Genomic DNA, 17,985 nt, shown 5'->3' on the forward strand with positions numbered 1-17,985 from the left:
AAGAGTGACCATATGTGAAAGTCATGTTAGATAGATCTTCACAACAGTCAACAGCCAAACCTTTTATTCACCATTTGTTTATTGTTTGCACACATTGATATTACACTATATTACCATTATATCATACATTTACTGTATGAGACTAAGATCCACAATATATCAAAGGTAAAGGATGGAAAAAAAAAAGAGTTGACAAAATAAAATCACTAAGCATCAATGAATAGGCCTGAAAACCGAACCATTTCTCCTGGGGAGAAATATTGTTCACTGTCACCATGACAACAGTTACAGTACTAAGATCCATAAGACAAGAGTTGAAGAGAAACAGCGTTACAGGAAATTAAATACACTTAAGTTGTACTTGGTTCAAAATCACTTTTACCTCTAATTTAACCAGGTCACAAAATGAAGTGCTGACTCACAACAGTTTTACACACACTACAGTTGATTCTTAGCCTCAAAGCCAGAATTGAGTCTGGCTAGACTAGATTAGTTATTTCTTACTGTAGTGAATTCTAAATTATTATTATAATTATTATTATTACTGGTTCATTTGATATCAGAGAAATTTAGAAAAAAATTTAACCTTAAATTAAATATGAAGTGTTTTTGGAGAAGAAAATCAGATGTACTCCGTTACATTTACTTCAGCAACTTTTTGAAGAGCTATTTTACGGCACCATACTTGGTGCTTTTACTTAATTTGTGAAGATGAAACTCTACTCTTACTCGCTACATTTACTCTTTAGATGCACTCGTGGTACTTCAATCTATGGGAGAATGGGCACACTGGGAGTGGGCAAATAAGGCACAAGCATGCAGACAATTCATACATACACATACACACAAACAAACAAATATGCACACCTTGCTGTTGTCAAATAAAGACATTTGTTTTTTTCGTAATCTAAGAAGACTTTGCTCAGTTTTTTTTTGTTATTTTGAGTAGGCTTATGAGAAGCAAAAAGATAATCTTTCTCATGATGTCAAATAACAGAAATCTCCATATTACAGTTACTATGTTTTCACCTGACAACAATCACACACACACACACACACGTGCACACCTTAGCTGACAAGGCCCTGGTTGTTGTTGTTGTTTTTTTATTCATTTTTTTTATTTCTGTTATTATTTTTTTTGTATGTATAGCCTATAGAGTATATAAATATGAACAATGTCTTGCCACTTCCTTGCTCTTGCCAAACTAACGTTTTTGGAGCCAGAGCCTACTCAGTACTTTCTGAGAATGGAGAAATGGGGAGCCACAATATCGTCGACCAGACCACACTTCTGCCAGCCTCACTTGCGTTTTCATTTAATCAATGCTGCGCTCTGCTCTACCTCCACTAGTTACAAGGAAATATTGGATTATATACTGTACTTCTTTTTCTTTTTTTTTTATAATTTTTTGATGGAGCAGTTGGCATGGCAAGCGGTGGTTGCCATTACGTCACATCCTGTCTTTATAGCATTAAATAACTAATCAAGCTGAATTTTTTCCAAAAATTGGCACTTAAACAAGCATTAGTATTATATTATATTAAATACCTAAAATGACAGAAACCAACCTTGAAAAAAAATATTTGGCGTGTACAGAGTTTTAGTTTGTCCCCAATCCCATCTGCTGACATGGAGGAGGTGGAGTTTATGACCTATACTGTAGCCAGCCACAAGGGGGAGCTCTACTTGCTTTGGCTTCACTTTTGAGGAACAATTCCACTTCAATATTTAAACAGTCTATGGAATAGCCCATAGACTATAAAAAAAGGAGATGGACAACCAAACAGCTTCTCAAAAGTCAAACCTAGGCAGGTAGAGCTCCCCCTGGTGACTGATTGAGCCAAACTAAAACACTGAAGTACAAACCAAAAGATGCTTTTTGCCATTTTAGGTAATAAATGTAATGCTGATGCATAGGCTACTCATGTATATATATTTTTTAATAATTTTCATTTTGAAATGACTACCATTTGCCATGGCAACCACTTTGTCAAGCAGTCCCATAAGACTGTGAGAGTGGGGGAACAAAATAAAGAAATAAGTACAGTGTACAGGCTTAACCAACATTTCTTAGTGGAGGTAGAGTATTAATTAAATGAAAATGCAAGTGGATTTGGAGGAGATGTGGGCGTGTCATTGATAAAGCAGTTCTAATTCACCTTATTTCCCTTCGGGGATGAATAAAGTAATCTCTCTCTCTCTCTCTCTCTCTCTCTCCCTCTCCCTCTCTCTCTCCCTCTCGGGACGCATTGTCCATATTTATATACAGTCTATGGTCTAGCCCAATAGACATATTCAGCTGAGTCAGTGTTTACAGATAAACACGCAACTACACACAATCATATATACACTAATCACCAATGCATTGACATAACTGGGAGTCATCACAACAGATTAAATCGTTCAGTTTTTTTCTTTGTTTTTGCTTTTATCTTCAGTCAAACAATGTTTCTAATTTTTTTGGTGCTTTTCAGTCACATCATATCAAGAGTTATAGCAACAATACAACACTAATGTCTACTAACCACTGATTTTGGCCATCGACAAATTAAAATACAACTAGATTAACAGCATAATTTGACTTGGGAGTCTTCACAGATAATGCATGTCCACAGGATCAAGGACAAAAAAAGGTTATTTTCCAGCCAATGTCATAAAGTATACAACATTATCTGTTAACAATTATAGGTCACAGTACTTAGAGCTGCTCTATTTTAATGGATTTATTTTAATTTGATGTAGAGTGCAATGCGTTGAATGGCAGAAAATGAGGAAATGTTCTTTAACTTAAGATACTGGGAACAGAATGAAGGTAAAAAATAAAGCTTTTTTTTAAGCATTTATGAAGCATTATGTTGTACGCCATAGTGTACTATTAATCCTGGAAACTATGTGGTAGTGATCACTGCAGGAGAGACAATGAGAGATGATGGATGACAGGAATGGAATGATCAAGTCAAAAAAAAGTGTGAATCTTGTCTGTTTACACAGAATTTCTTATGAATCAAAAGAACATAAAGCTTAATACAGATATTGGGTCTACAGGGACTTTAATAGTAGTGACAATAATGAACACCTTCCACCAGAACTGGCCTACTAGCTGCCAAGAAAGCTGTCCTGTGTATCACTACTGTACCTTAGCCCTCCGGTCCCAACCTTTTTAGTACATAAAGACTATGATTGGCACAACAATTTCTTGAATTTGTGTTTACGGTATTAACATCAAGAAACATTCTGATAATAGTGTGTGTTATTTGGGTTTGTGGCAGGATGTTTAATTTTTTTTAAACTAAAACGCTATAGAATTCAACTAAAAGTTTGACTTTTTGCGTCAAATCCTCACCTTGAATCATCTTCCATCAAGAGGAACTGATGTAGATAAAAAAGGGCCAGTTCTAGTACCTGAATGACCTAATATTTTTATTTTTATTTTATTTTAGCAGAGTGGCAGCTATACAACTAGATCATCTCTTGTCACACTGTCTACAACAGGGGTGTCAAACATGGGAAGAATTTGCTAAGACCTTAACTGCAACTTTTCAATAAAAGTAACTGCTATTCCTAATTACAGTATGCAATTATGTTACTGGTTTGAATAAATTGGGCTGTATGCGGCCACCTGAACTAAAATGAGTCTGATACCCCTGATCTACGATCTTGCTGCTGTACGTGAACAAAGCGTATAACTGTGGCAGCCAAAGAGAATAATGAATTTTGATGGGTCAAAGTGCGTCCTTTAATCTTGGATAATTGAATAGCATGATGTGCATGCCATGCATCGCTATTCTAAGTGTATATGTAATAAATGAAAACATGAAAATACATGTGGCAAGAAAGTCTGAAGGGCTGTAGCAGCGGGATCAACCACTCAGGCACGTGCGGTTATGAAAAGACCCTGTGCCACAAACACAGGCTTGACACAACCATCATACAACTTGGACAAACTCCATTAGTGGCACAGCATTTGACAAAAACATTAAGGCAACTAAAGATATGAATGAAACACACCCTTCAGAGATGCCCAGTGCTTACGTGGACATTCTGTGGCATGTAGACTGTGGAATGAATGAAAATAAATAAAGAAAACACTGTCATGCCATTGTGTCTCCTCATACAACCAGGTATCAGGAAGGTGCACTGACAAACACTGGACATGGACGCTTAGAGTTACTGCTTCAAGATGCTTTAAACGTCCGTAACCAGATGTCCCTGGTAATGAAGCCAGAAACATGCATATTCAATGCTACTCTCTGCCACTGGGGTACATTTGATGGAATTAAGATGCTGAACTCCAGCAAACACAGCTACTCTGAGGAGATACATGCCTAAATTAAAGTTACTATAGCGGCAACAGACTTTAACAATGCAGATACTGGGGGATAGTATAAAATATTCAAGTCAAATATAGTAAGGAGAGTCATACAGAACTATTAATCCTCATTCTCAAATTGCACCAGGTCCAGCACTCATTTCGTCCACTTGAGCAGCCGTGTCTGAATCTGCTCCTAGAGCTACACAGCTTCTATTCTACTGGTTTCTTTTTTTAAATTACAGCATTTAATAGATTGTCCACAATGTTTGGTTCATTGTTTGTTGAAGAAGTTAAACCTGAGTCTTTTCCTGGAGATGCAAACTCACACCTCCGTTCTCTTCATCTCTCCTCTCACATCATTAAAGGACGTTAGGTGACATTTGTGAATGGCCACCGTGTTGAGGCCCAAGACAAATGGGAGTACAGACATAAACACGTACACTTAGGAATGGATTCATGAGGGACTGGCTTGGAATAATGGTGGAGGATTCAGAAATGAACCATGACACTACATGGTGTGTTCACACATGATCCAACATAATGATAAGTTATGAAAGATACATCCCCTCATTAAGTTACAGTACTTTGTAGTGTGCTACCCAGATCAGAATGACTTGCTATTTCATTTCTCGTATTCGGTCTGACACTGTGTTGTTCATAGAGACAGCCGGACCATGGCATTCTCCCAATTTTCCACATGGATTCTAGTTCTCAGCTTGACTAGGAGACTACAAATGCTACAAATGTACAAAAGAAAGCCTGTTACAAACTTGTTCGCTAAGAAGATTATGAGGAAACCGTGGAATTAGTCGTCTCTGAGCACAACACCAGGTGCCTGCTGATTTGGAAGTCTGGTATACAGGGAGGTTTGCCATATTCAAAAACGGTATATTTTCTTCTTCGGCCCATACGGCAACTTTGAGGTACTTACAAACCATGACAAATGGCTGTAACAAAATCTGGGATTTTATCTTTCATCTCATTATTACCGCTTTCTTATTAGTACTTGTTAGATAGTGCCGATGACTTATTAAAGGGGTGTGAATGAATGGTATGTCAACTGTATATGCATGTCGTGCTTGCTGTTTAGGGATTTATTTTCTTGCAATCTAATCCATTAACATCTGGAGTCACTTGAAACTGGATGTAGTCTGGACTGCTTAACATATAATACACCGCTAATAGGCCAGCTTGCATGTAAAGACTGGTGAGACAGTATAACATGCAACTGGTTCATGTGATCTTTTTAAACGGTATGGCGTTTTTAAGGGCCTATTTCTCCAGTCACGAGCTGAGAGGAAGTAAAGTCTAAATGAGACAGGGGAATGATGTTCTCAGTAGAGTTTTGGACCGGAAGAGAAAGGCTGAAGGGATGGTGGTTAGGTAAAGACCAGTTCCTGCTGATCCAGCAGGGTTCTGGTGAAGTTGTTGATTGGCCCAATGGCGCTGAGCGACATGGCGTTGTCCCGCCCCCACAGAAGATTAGGGCCAAACACCACGGCCAGGTTACTGTTGGTCATCTTATTCACCTCACTGTTGCTTGATACCTGAACAAACACACACAGGATGCTGTTGATAATACAGAGACTATAGAATATAAAAACGTTGTCTGTGAGAACAGCAACATCTACTGGACTTGTCCTTGTGTTTCTTAAGAAACTTCACCATTCAAGCAGCGTCTTGAGTATCAGGGATACCTAATTTAATTGAAATAGACTTTATTTATATCAAATCAATAACAAATGGCGATTGGCTTCTTCTTGTTTTAGCGGCAGTTGTCTTACATCAAAGCTGCACAAAATAACTCTTCTTTTTTAGTGGCAGATGGCTAGCATCAATGCTGCCAAAAGAAAACTATTTTGTCTTCTATTTTAGCGACAGTTGGCTAGGATCAAAGCTGCCAAAAAAGAAAAACACGGTTTCTTCTTCTTCTGGCTTAGTAATGGCTGGCTAGCATCAAAGTTGCCAAAAAATCGAATAAAAAGAAACAAATAACTATACATGCTGTACGAAATTACAGTCACTCAAACAAAAATGTGTAAATTATGCAATGCGGATGTTTTGTGAGGTGGTTTTACAAGATGGTCATTCAATACTAAACTAATACTAAACACTGAAAGCTACGTTTAAAAGAAGACAAACGTTTCCTGGAAACCATAGCGAAAAAAATATTACAGAGAGAGGTGTAGAGTTTAGGAATGATAAACCCATTTCTAAATAAAGACAAGTTTCAACGTCTCAAATTTGCAGAGCTAAGGTACGAGTTGTCCTCTCCATGCTACTTTTGGTATGACAGACCTATTTACTGTACTTATAACAGTTGATTTGGAGATACAAGAAAGATAAGAAACACCTCTATGAACCTCAGAGTTTGCTAAATTAATACTGATTTGCACTGTATTCTTTTCAGATTTGCATTATAATGTGTGTTGGCAGAATGTGTAGTCTGTTAGCTGTACCTGTGCAAGGAATCTGATGAGATATCGCAGCGATTCGTAGTTTTCCTTTGGCAGTGACTCCAACAGTGTCTTCATCACGTCCGCCTGGCTATCACTGGGCACAGCTGGAAAACATCCAACAAAAATGTGAAGGGCTCAGTTACATCCAGATCCTGTGGGTTACTCAGGTTACACAGGAATTCTGGTAAGTATACAAACGCATGAGCACAGAATTTCCTTAAAGCTTTCATTTGTCTGACTTTTATAGTTACCAGTTCAGGTGATGTATATAGACCCCCTTCAAACGCTGCAACTACTTCAAAAAATACCTATTACTACTATATTTGATGCAGTGAATGCTTTTTTTATGCGCAGGTGGAATAATCTGCATAAACTTTGTAGATCTTTAGACTACCGTGGACATTTTTTTTTTAACATTTTTTAGTTAATGGAAGTTCTTGGTAACTGGATGAAAAAGCAATTCCTGAAACTGTGTTGCTGGTTTCTTAAATGTCTTGCATTAGACACAGCAACTACAAGTACACAAAGTGCTCAATATAAATATTACAAGCTTGCATTTTATGAAACATGCTGATACTAATCTCGCCAATCCTAGAACTGCTTTCTCAAATCTTGAGCAAAAATCTGAAGACGTGGTTCCTAAGAATTCTAATCATGTGAATAATACTGAACATACAGGCGAAGTTGACAATGTCATTGTAGAGCTGGTAGGTCAGCAGAGGCTCCGGAAGCTCCCTCAGGAACGTCTTCAGAATCACAGCAGCCAAGTGGACATCTTCCATCTCTCTGAAATTCACTGTCACACCTAGAAAACAAACGTAGAAATTCAGAGGAAAAAAAAATATATGAAAAATGTGTGGGTTATAGCTGTAGTGACCATACCTGTGTTGTACTTGAGCTGGACTTCTTTCACCAGAGTAACATTGGCAGACCGTCTGAAGATACCCTCAATCTCCAAACCTAGCAGACAAAGCAAAATTCAGTTCTTACTGACACCATGTCAACATACGAAACCAACATCTGAGTAGAAATCTGGACTTATGACAATCTGCCATGTAAGACACATGTGAGAGGGACTAAATTTTCTTCAGCAGGCTGAGATACTGGAATATCAGGGACTGGTTCTTCTCACATCTATTAGGTAGATGGTTTTGTGTTGCTGTGAATAATTGTAATTCATTTGTGTGTAATATGATGTGTGGTGTTCCCCAGGGGTTTAGGACCAATTATATTTCCTTTGCACATGCTTCCTTCGGGACACAAATTGCAGGCATGGTGTCTCCTTCCATTGTTATGCAGACGACACTCAGATCGACCTGCCTTTTATTCAGCAGGTTGTCTACGAATTAAAGGGTTAGTGTTTCGATCATTGGAATGTGCCACATGCTAAAGTATCCTTAAGCAATACACTGTTGGTCCCAGTGCAAGCCACTGATGTGTCTGTGACTGTAAAGGGCTTTGAGTACAAGTGCTATAAAAACAATGCCACTCAACATTTACCAATTTTAATACGTCAGACATGGGGACCCCAAGTTCATTGCACAGCGAACCCTCTTATTATCCTTGGGGTCAATCTGACCCCAATCAATGTTCATCATTTAAAAAATAACAGTAGAGGGGAGGTCAACTCACTGGTAGCAAGGGGTTATTTATGTAGTCAACAAATAAACAAAATGCCTGACACAAAAACTTGGTCAACAAGTTTATGTAAATCGTTTTCTTGAGGGTAAAATGTGTAATATTTGAGGATAATAGGAGGGCTAACAACATGACATCAAAAAGTGGAAGAAAAGAAAGTTTCTGTCCTGCAGATAAACTCAGACAAAACTGAAATCATTGTTATCGGACCTCAACAGCTGCCACCTTCCACCCTTGGCTGGTTCCCTCTGCAACAGCATCAAGTTTTGAGTCTCATATTACTAAGATACTGTAGTCGAAACTTGTCCTATACAACCTGAGGAACATTTACATGTGTCCCATTTTATCTCTGGATTACTGCAACAGCTTTTTTTTTTTTTTTTTTACCCGTTTTAACGCTTTAATTGAGTTCTAAGTAACTTTTAATTTATATTTGAATCCAGTTCGTAACTGTATTGTGTCTGTTTTACAGTTTTTATTAAATTTGTTTTATTGGCCTGTTTTTGAAATTGCAGATTTTTTTATTTTTTATAAAGTGCTTTGTGATGTTGATTTGCAAAAGTGCTGTACAATTAATTATTATTATATTAACAGAAGAATGCAAACATCATAGCTTTTTTTTTTTTTACCATGCTCTGAAAGGAAGCTAATGGTGTCTCTCATCACCACAGGAACTGGATGCCCATCTGGATCCCTCTCACGGAGCCTGACACACACACACACACAAACACACATTTTTAGCTTAGACCACAGGTTTCTAGTCAACTAGCACTTAAAGCAAATGTCACTACAAACAAAAGACAATCTGGTAAAGGAAGAATCCAAGATTCAGTGTCTTACAATGTCAATGGCACCCCGAACACTTGGTCAGGGAGGGGAGGACTGTGAGGAGGAGACATGGGAGATGGTGCAGCCGGTTTCAGGGAGGCTTTCAATTTGTTGTCATACCTGACACGGACACAAAGTTACCTTATTAGATACAGTAGATTTAAAGACAAACTGTGCATTGCAAATATTGTTGAATATTTGTGAAGAAATATTCTCATTCTGAGATATTTTAAAGCGTTCAAAATGCAGTTTATAGTTTACAGAAAGGAAACTGCACTGAACAGTGTGAAAAATGACAGCAGTAAAAAACACAAGTTGGATCTAGAATCCATCGTCAGCGCTTACTCTTTAACTCGGGTCGGAATCACCAGCTGTTCACAGTTGACCACATCGTCCAGTTCGCTCAGATAGCTCACATAGTTGATCTTCCTGCCAAACTTAAAACTGAGAGAGAGAGAAAATCAACTAACTTATTCTCTTTTACTTTTCTTTAATTTCCTGTATTCACATTATGTAGCAGTTGATAGATAATAACCATCCTTGAAAGAAACGTATCTGTTTATATGTGTATTTTAGTGTCCCATCCACTAACTTTTGAGGAGCAGATTATTCTTTATATGAGTGGAACTGACAACTTAAACTTAAACATGATAAAAATTAATGATCAATATCCTACTTTCTGATAGAATATATATTAAAACAATATGTATAACATTTGTAATATGATTAAAGAAACATTATAAAGTATGTTTGCTTAATATATAAATAACTTTATTACATTTTTAAGATAGTGTTCATTGTGTGCAACTGCCTCTAAGTACTAATGATACATTTTGCCGTTGTGGCAGTTGCCATGGCTTTCATGCTACTATGGTTACTTACCTCATCTTAACTTATTGAGAAATTGAAGTCAATTTCTTAAGCTGAAGAAATGGAAGTCAAATCACTCTGATTATGAAACCAGAAAAAAAATTTGACTATACTGTACCTATGGCTGGCATGTCTCCTCTGTGCACTCTCTTTCATAGTGTGTGAGTTGAAGGTAGATTTGTATCACCATGCTGTCAGTAACTTATAGCTAAATGTGGGATAGCTTGATCATAAAATTATGTTCAGTAAATAAATAAGTACCTGATGATAGGTTTGAAAAGGATCAGAAGAGTCTTGATGAACATGGTGGGATGGACAATGTACAGGGCCTTGATGTTCTTCTTATACCTGAAAAAATAACAATTTGTTTGACTGTTTTTTTTTTGTCTTCTGTCAGGGCTTTTGTGAAAATCAGCTGCTGTTTGGGGTAATTAAGCAGCACTGGATATGAGAAGGTCTTCTCATATGGAAAGGGAAGTAAATAACTGAAACGAGTGCAGTCAGCTATGAATAGCAAGCAACGTCTACTGATTACAGTTATTGAGCTTACTTTCTGTCAAACTCCCTGTATGCGTCCCGTAGCCAGCTGAGAGATGGTTTGTTTTCACTGGTCAGTCCATGATGGAAATAGATCAGCGTGTAGTCACTCTCCACATACTGATCCAGAGTTCCTTTAAGATACCTGTGAAAATGAATACATTAAAACACATTTCAAACCACACACTCATCTGAGCAGAAGCCTGGGACAGCAAGTGCTGACTGCATAGGAATATGGACAACGAATCCCCAACTTCCTCATCCATCTTTATACAATATGTGGTTCTGACCAGTCAATGAGGTCACATTACTACTTACATCAGGAGCTTGTGATGGTCCAGCTGGTGCTGTGGGGGCATCCTGCAGGCGTTAAACACTATCACCTTTCTGCCAAAGTTATCATCGCCTGCAAACAGATATTCAACATTCACCTACATTTCTACACAGCAAAAGCAAAACTAATTGCTGAACAATAAAAGCAAAAGACAATGTCATAGTATAGTAAGAAGAAACCAACAGAGGCTTGTGATCAAAGAACTGACCTGCCACTTCAATGATTTGATGTCTAGCAATGTCATAGAAAGGGTGGTCCCAGGGCAGGTGGGGAGAGCCGGCATCGAAGCGCTGGGAAATGTCCGTCTCTGAAACACACAGACACACATTTTATGTTTCAAATCACTCCGATCGACAGGTTGTTCTTGGTTTTCCATGAGTGTACGGTATACAGTTAGGCATATATATTTGGACAGTGACACAATCTTCATGATTTAGACTCTACATGCCACCATATTAGATTTGAAATTAAACAACTAAGATGCAGTTGAAGCGCAGACTTTCTTGTCTTGTGTCACTGTCCAAATATATATGGACAGTGACACACTGTCTGTATATATGTATGAGTTGTATCTGATGATCTTGTGTGCAGGTGTCCGTACTTAAATCCCCCCTCACCTGACTTGCTCAGAGTGGACTCGTCGGCCGGCCACTGCTGGTCCTCTATGGTGGCCAGCTTCAGCTGTCCCAGCTGTGCGGCCGCCGGGTCTTCTAAATCTACTAGCAGCTCTGAAGACATCACATATGATGCAGAATGGCGCTAAACGCACCGTCACACACACTGGAATGTGGCGTCCTGGATATGCTTGCACATATACGCACAAGGCCGTAAAGAGACAGAAACCTGCAAGAGACACTTCAGTGACCTGCAAGACAAGAATAAGTACGTAATCACATGCACTTATGAAGCATGGCACTATTGTTTGCCAAGCAACTAATGGGTGGAACACAGACCCTAATGATGTGCACCTCCCCAGAAATGTAACTGTACAGCAAGAGCTGTGATTGGTCCACTTGGTAGTCGTATTACCACTTTCGTATTTCTGGCTGCTTCTCCATCTCCATCAGTTTTTAACTTGATTGTTTTGGATAAATGAAGATGGAACACACTGTGCAAAGGTTAACTTGAGGAAGTTTTTGAGATACAAATGTTTCAGTTGCCATTGTTGAAAATGAAGCAGGAAATAGACTGGCATTTTTAGCGAGCGAGCCAGACTGATGAGTGTACAAGTATAAAATGGCTCAAGATTCAAGACTCAAGATTCAAGATCACTTTATTGATCCCCACATGTCCAAGCTTCCTTAGATAACAAAGAACATATATGAACCAGACATAGATATAAGAATAAGAGTCAAAAAATTAATAGTGGCGGTACACTTCCTCTGTATTGCCTGCATTGCTAAGAAGCTCTTCCACATCGGTGCTATAAATATGGAAGCACAGCCATGGTTCGAAATGCTTGACCAATGTACGTACAGTTTGTCGCCACGTCCAAGTGAACATTTGTAACACATTTATGGACTACTTAGCAGCATAATACCAACTACTAAATAAAAACACCAGGGCCATTTATAAACCTAAGACCTGAGTGAGCCTAACCTAAGTGAGAAGCATAACGGAACCGTTTCAAATGAATTACTGCGTTTCTTTCCTCTTTTCAGATACTGTATTAACTCTGCGCCCATTTACCATGCTTCCTCTTTTGTCTCCCAACCCCCACTTTTTCACCCTGCTCTCTCTTTCAAACACACACATACGGCCTCTGCTCTCTCACCACTATATGATGTTATGCTGGCTGACAGCATGTTGCTTTAAATAAATATCGCTACTAACCAACAGTCGGCCTAGTTGTGGGGGTGATGCAGGGAAAGATTTTGATGATGTGGGCAGTAACAGCTTCCTCTTTTCTTTTTGTTCCTGAATGCAACCTAATTGTGTTCCGATAGCAGGTCAGTGTAGGTCACACAATATGACTGAAAGCCAATTTCTAGATATGACCGGGGTCTACTGTTTCTGTTAAAACCAAACATGCAAGAAGCAGCTCTTGCTTCTTTAGTTTGCCCTCAACAGATCAGCATTTGACTGTTGCTCTTCACTACAGATTCTAGACTGAAGAGAGTTTTGTTGGAGTTGTGATTCCTAATCTTTTAAACACCATTCTGTTGTGTTGAAGATCTGCAGGCACAGTGGATAAAAGCAGCTCAAGACCCATCCGCGTTCGTTTGGTGGTGTGAACACAATGCGCCCTGGGTTGCATTAAAAGCTGCCTATTCTCAACAGGAGTCCTGTCATTCATTCTGACAAAATATACACTATGCTATTATAAATGATCACCCAAGAAGGAAACGGCATCGTAAGTCACGTTTCTTCATTGCATGTTAATGCCACGTCAGAATACACGCACCTAAGGCTGGTCACTTGCACTTGGATGGCCCAGATTGGACTGAACAGGCCCATAGTCACAGTTTAGAGGACTGCTGTGACTCGACAAAAACTAATACAGGAATTTATCATATTTTTAACTTAACAACAACGTTTTGTGAATGTTGTAATAACTAGCCTCACTAAATCATTTGCAGCAACTGAGCACTGCATACACCCAGCATCACAAAACTAAAGGCTCATTTAAGGTACTGCGGGACATAGACGCACGTAACCTACACATGTAGTCAATGTCTGACAAATTATACTTGTCAGACTGGCTCACTAAGCAACAACTCCACCCAAACACTAGTCTATGTCGTATCACTTCTGACAGTCAGATTCATTTTGGTTTCTACCTACAGCTTCACAGTCAATGATGGCGGCTGAAAGTTTCAACAAAAAGTGAGCGGGGAAAGCCTAAACCACCTATAATAAGTCAACCTCAAATTAAAACTATTCTTCCACATTTTTGCTCCCAAGGTCAACAGCTTAACCACCACGCTTACCAAATTTAATTTACCATATTAAAACAACAATACTTGTAGGTTCCAGCTTCTCAAATGCCGGGATTACCCAACATTCTCAGTTTTATATAATTGTGCATTTAATATTTTTGGGACTGGTTTGAAAACGCTCAACAGTCTGAGAACCTGTGACTAGGGATGTTTACCGATACTCGGTACCATAACTGCACCAGTGCTGACGCAAACAGTAGCATCCAGATTGAAAAAGCAACACAGATTGCGGTGCTTTATTTCGGTACCACTGGCTGTAATTCACCTCAAAAGATGCAGACTCAGCAAACTGCAACAAGTGTTTAATCACACACAAAAAAGCCAAGAACTGTACCATCTTTGATAACCTGCGAGACCCCACGGCACTGTTAATATTATGATAATTATGACAGTTTGTTGTGAATTTTATTTTATATTGGTTAATTTATTTCTTAGTCTTAGTTGTATTTATATTATTTAAATTAATATTCTGTTAAACTTGCACGTCACAAAATTCCTTGAAAATAAAAAGGCACCATATTTGGACTAAGTTTGTATGTTTTCCATTCTTTATGCACTAGTTTGGGGACTTTTTACTGGCCGGCAATGTTTCAGAAGTAGCAGTTTGGTGCCGGTATCAGACAAAACCTTAACAATATCCCTCCCTATCTTCATTTAAACCCATCTGTGGCATATTTTGGCATAACAAACAATTTCACTCCAGTGAGATGCCAAGTTAAATAATCATCCTAGTTTGACTCCTCCAGGATTTACAGTGGAACAAGGCACCTGCATCCTGTGCTCTGTCCAACCCCACCCAGCTACAACACATATCTGCAGGTGTTACTGTTTGAGGATCATATTGCAGTACAGCCCTGCATCATCAAACATGCTTACACACTTTCATAAATATCCACACATGAGCAGTTTAAGAAACGATCCTGAAGTCACACATTACAAATTAAACCTACAGAAAAAATGGCACCAGGACACACTGCTAGTATGACTGCTCACTTCTACAGCTAAAGTACTGGTGTCTAAAACCTTCCTTATGGTGATGTAGTTTCAAAACGGATGTTAAAGGATTCACAGTGCATACATATCACACATATCACAAATACACTGCTCTGTCTATGACAACTCATTTAAGTTTGGAGGCCACATACAACTCAATTTGATCTAAAGCATGCCGGACCAGTAAGATAATAGCATATTAACCTGTACGTCACGACAACTCCAGATTTCTTTCATTTGTGTTCTGTCCACTAATCTGACTAAAACAGTGGAAAATTGAGGGTTAGCAGTTATGCTATTTTCGCACTTTGCAAATTCATCCTGCCGGCCAGATAAGACCCTCTGGTGGGCCGCTTTTGGCCCGCGGCCCGCAAGTTTGACACCTATGGTCTCTCTTTCTCTTTCTTTCTCTCTCTCTCACACACACACACACACCTTTGGGCGACGATTTTAGGAAATCTGCGGATCCAATTAGCATGGTGGTCAAAAATAAAAATAACGCATTATCATTATTATTATTTATTTATTTTACACCAATTACAGGAACGTAACGTTATGTATATTAAAATCGTTGCTACGCAAAGGAACTGAAGCGAACCATGTAGCTTTTGATAGTCCGCTGATAAAAGCAACAAGTGAGCAGCCAGACAGCCAGGTAACTGAACTCATCTACGTTTGTGCACAAAGTCAGCTAAAGCGAATGTTTACAAGATTTTCGTCCTCTCTGGAGACAGGCTAAACGGGCTATTTTAGCCACACTAGCTGACCAATGTTTCAAAGCAATACGCATTAGCAAACTGCCCGGTTGACTTAGCGTGATGTCTTCCTGTCGATTTACATTTATACATTTTATACAAATTGCTATTTTACTGCGTGGGAAGACACTGTAGACACTCAAGTCAAGAGAGTGATTTGAGTAACCCTAGCTTAGCTAAACCACATCGTCGAAGTGTACACAATTAACGTTTATCATAACAAATTAGCCCGATGATACACAACTGAGATCACACGGCCTCTCACGATCTCCGTAACTCTGACCTCTTGGATATAACAGCGGTCACAACCTGTGTGAGATGTTTATTTACCTCAATAGTTGTGTAGTTGCTCTCTATTCACCGATGAGCCTTTTGGCGTCTGTGTGGTCGATCTTTTGACAGCAACAAACCTGCGTCAATATCTTTTCCGGTTTGTATTTTCAAGTTAAATGTAGTAACTTGTGTTTATGTCGTCCCGTCAAAATAAAAGCACTACGTGTAAAATAATAATAATAATAATAATAATAATAATAATAAGGCGTTTTATTTATAGGCACCTTTCAGTACACCCAAGGACAGTGTACAGATGTAGTCGGGGTTTAAAATACATACCAGAAAAATAAATACATAAAACATACATAAAAGTATAAGACACTGCAGAAAATAAGATAAAACAATAAAAGATTTGGTTAAAAATGTATAAAAGAAAAAATCTGGAGAGAATGACGGTCAGGGTGGGTAGAACAGGTGGGTTTTGACATGGGATTTAAAAATGGTGGTTAACACTGGTGGGTTCAAACCTGATGGCTTCCACCCATCTAAAGAAATGCTTGTTAAGTTCATTGGTGATTCTAAATTGGCCATAGATGTGAGTGTGAATGGTTGTCTGTCTCTCTGCATTAGCCCTGCGATGGACTGACAGAAGATGAGATGAGATGTTGGGTGGAAGAGAATTCCAAAGGGAGGGTGAGGGCTGAGGTCAGGTCAAAGAGAATGAGAATAGATAAGGGACCAGAGTCTGCTACCAGAAAGAGGTCATTGGTTATTTAAGGCTGTTTCAGTGCTGTGATGGGGATGGAAACCTCACTGGAACTGGTTCATAAAGGTCATTGTTGGAGACATAAGAGGTAAGTTGAGATGCAACAGTTTTTTCCAGGATTTTAGAAAGAAATGGCAAGTTGGAAGTTGGAAATCAGCTTTACAGTATTATACTGTAATAACACCTTGCCTAGATCTATATTTTGCAGAAAATTACTAAAATACTAGTGCCCTTTACTATTTACTATTTCTTCACTATAACTTTAGCACATTTATGACATTCTTCAACATTTGTATGAAATGATTTAGGTTAGTATAACACAGATAAGATAAGCTGTAATTAAAATAAATCAGATTTTTTGTTTACAGTTTACATAATATAGTTTTTATCTGCAGCACTGTACATGAAATGTATCCCTTTTAAATGGAATATAACCAGAGAACAACAGTATGATGATTGGATAATGTTTTAATGTTTTGCCACTCATCCAAGTAGCTTCTTCAGTTCTAAGAGATGGGGGGAAGTTGAGGTTTAAATAGGTAAACTCTGTGGGTAAAACCGACCTATGAGTGAAACTAACCAGTGGTATTCACTAACCTACGAAATACCATTTAAAGTCAACCAGTTTCCTCAGAAAAGAGGATATGTGGGACATGATGGTGCAGGACTTCTCCTGAACTGGTTTCCTTGTCTGATGATGATGAATCTCTTTCTGGATTGATCCCCAAGAAGCACCTGAAAAGAACATAATGAAGGACAGACATAAATACAGTAGGTTACTTTGTGATGTGGTCTTCACATCATGATTCGTTGATGACAGCAACATAACATACACCTTTGAATACACTTCCAATATTTAACTCAACGAGTTGCAATTTCTTTTTAATCATATGGGTAGTAATGTACAAATTTTAGGGTGAAGACAAACTACCAAGTAGATTAGCTCAGTTAAGCTTCCAGTAGCAACTTAGTTAAACAAGTGAAAAAAAAAACAAAAGTAGTCAATGTGTAATAACCGTAGGTGGTTTTAGAAAATTACAAGAGTTTTTACCTCTGTAGCTATTCTAGAAATGCTGTAATCTAGCTAGATAAGGTAAAAAAAAAAGAAAAAGAAAGATGATAATAGGAAACAGATGTCATCAAAGAAATACGTGTTAAAACTTTTCATTTAATTTTTCTGTAAAGTGTAGGATCTTCATAGATGATTGCTGATAGAAAGTCAGGTTGTGGCTTCCCAGTATTGTTCTACAGTACTAGTAGAACAGTACTGGGATACAGTA

At 38.4% G+C, this 17,985-nt stretch overlaps 1 protein-coding gene across 1 annotated transcript; it reads right to left on the reverse strand.

Annotated features, from left to right (window-relative positions):
• Positions 1-49: 49 nt before the first annotated feature.
• arhgap1 (Rho GTPase activating protein 1) lies at positions 50-16,111 on the reverse strand. Its single transcript, XM_047576323.1, has 13 exons — positions 15,997-16,111; positions 11,597-11,844; positions 11,188-11,286; positions 10,964-11,051; positions 10,659-10,790; positions 10,370-10,456; positions 9,584-9,682; positions 9,251-9,358; positions 9,040-9,116; positions 7,655-7,732; positions 7,449-7,577; positions 6,773-6,876; positions 50-5,860 (listed from the first exon to the last, which is right to left on the reverse strand). The coding sequence occupies exons 2-13, from the start codon at positions 11,715-11,717 to the stop codon at positions 5,693-5,695; spliced, it is 1,290 nt and encodes a 429-aa protein (XP_047432279.1). The 5' UTR covers positions 11,718-11,844; positions 15,997-16,111; the 3' UTR covers positions 50-5,692.
• Between the last annotated feature and the right edge of the window lie 1,874 nt (positions 16,112-17,985).

The sequence above is a fragment of the Mugil cephalus genome, chromosome 23 (assembly GCF_022458985.1).
Source record: "Mugil cephalus isolate CIBA_MC_2020 chromosome 23, CIBA_Mcephalus_1.1, whole genome shotgun sequence".
NCBI classification, from domain to species: Eukaryota; Metazoa; Chordata; class Actinopteri; order Mugiliformes; family Mugilidae; genus Mugil; species Mugil cephalus.

What these genes read in the sequence shown, in the direction of transcription:
- arhgap1 (XM_047576323.1), bottom strand. Translation starts at nt 11,717, where the DNA reads ATGTCTTCAGAGCTGCTAGTAGATTTAGAAGACCCGGCGGCCGCACAG. An exon ending in TACAGGGAGTTTGACAGAAA is followed by an intron (nt 10,457 to 10,658) that starts GTAAGCTCAATA and finishes TTATTTTTTCAG; the next exon opens with GTATAAGAAGAACATCAAGG. An exon ending in CCAGCTCAAGTACAACACAG is followed by an intron (nt 7,578 to 7,654) that starts GTATGGTCACTA and finishes TTTGTTTTCTAG; the next exon opens with GTGTGACAGTGAATTTCAGA.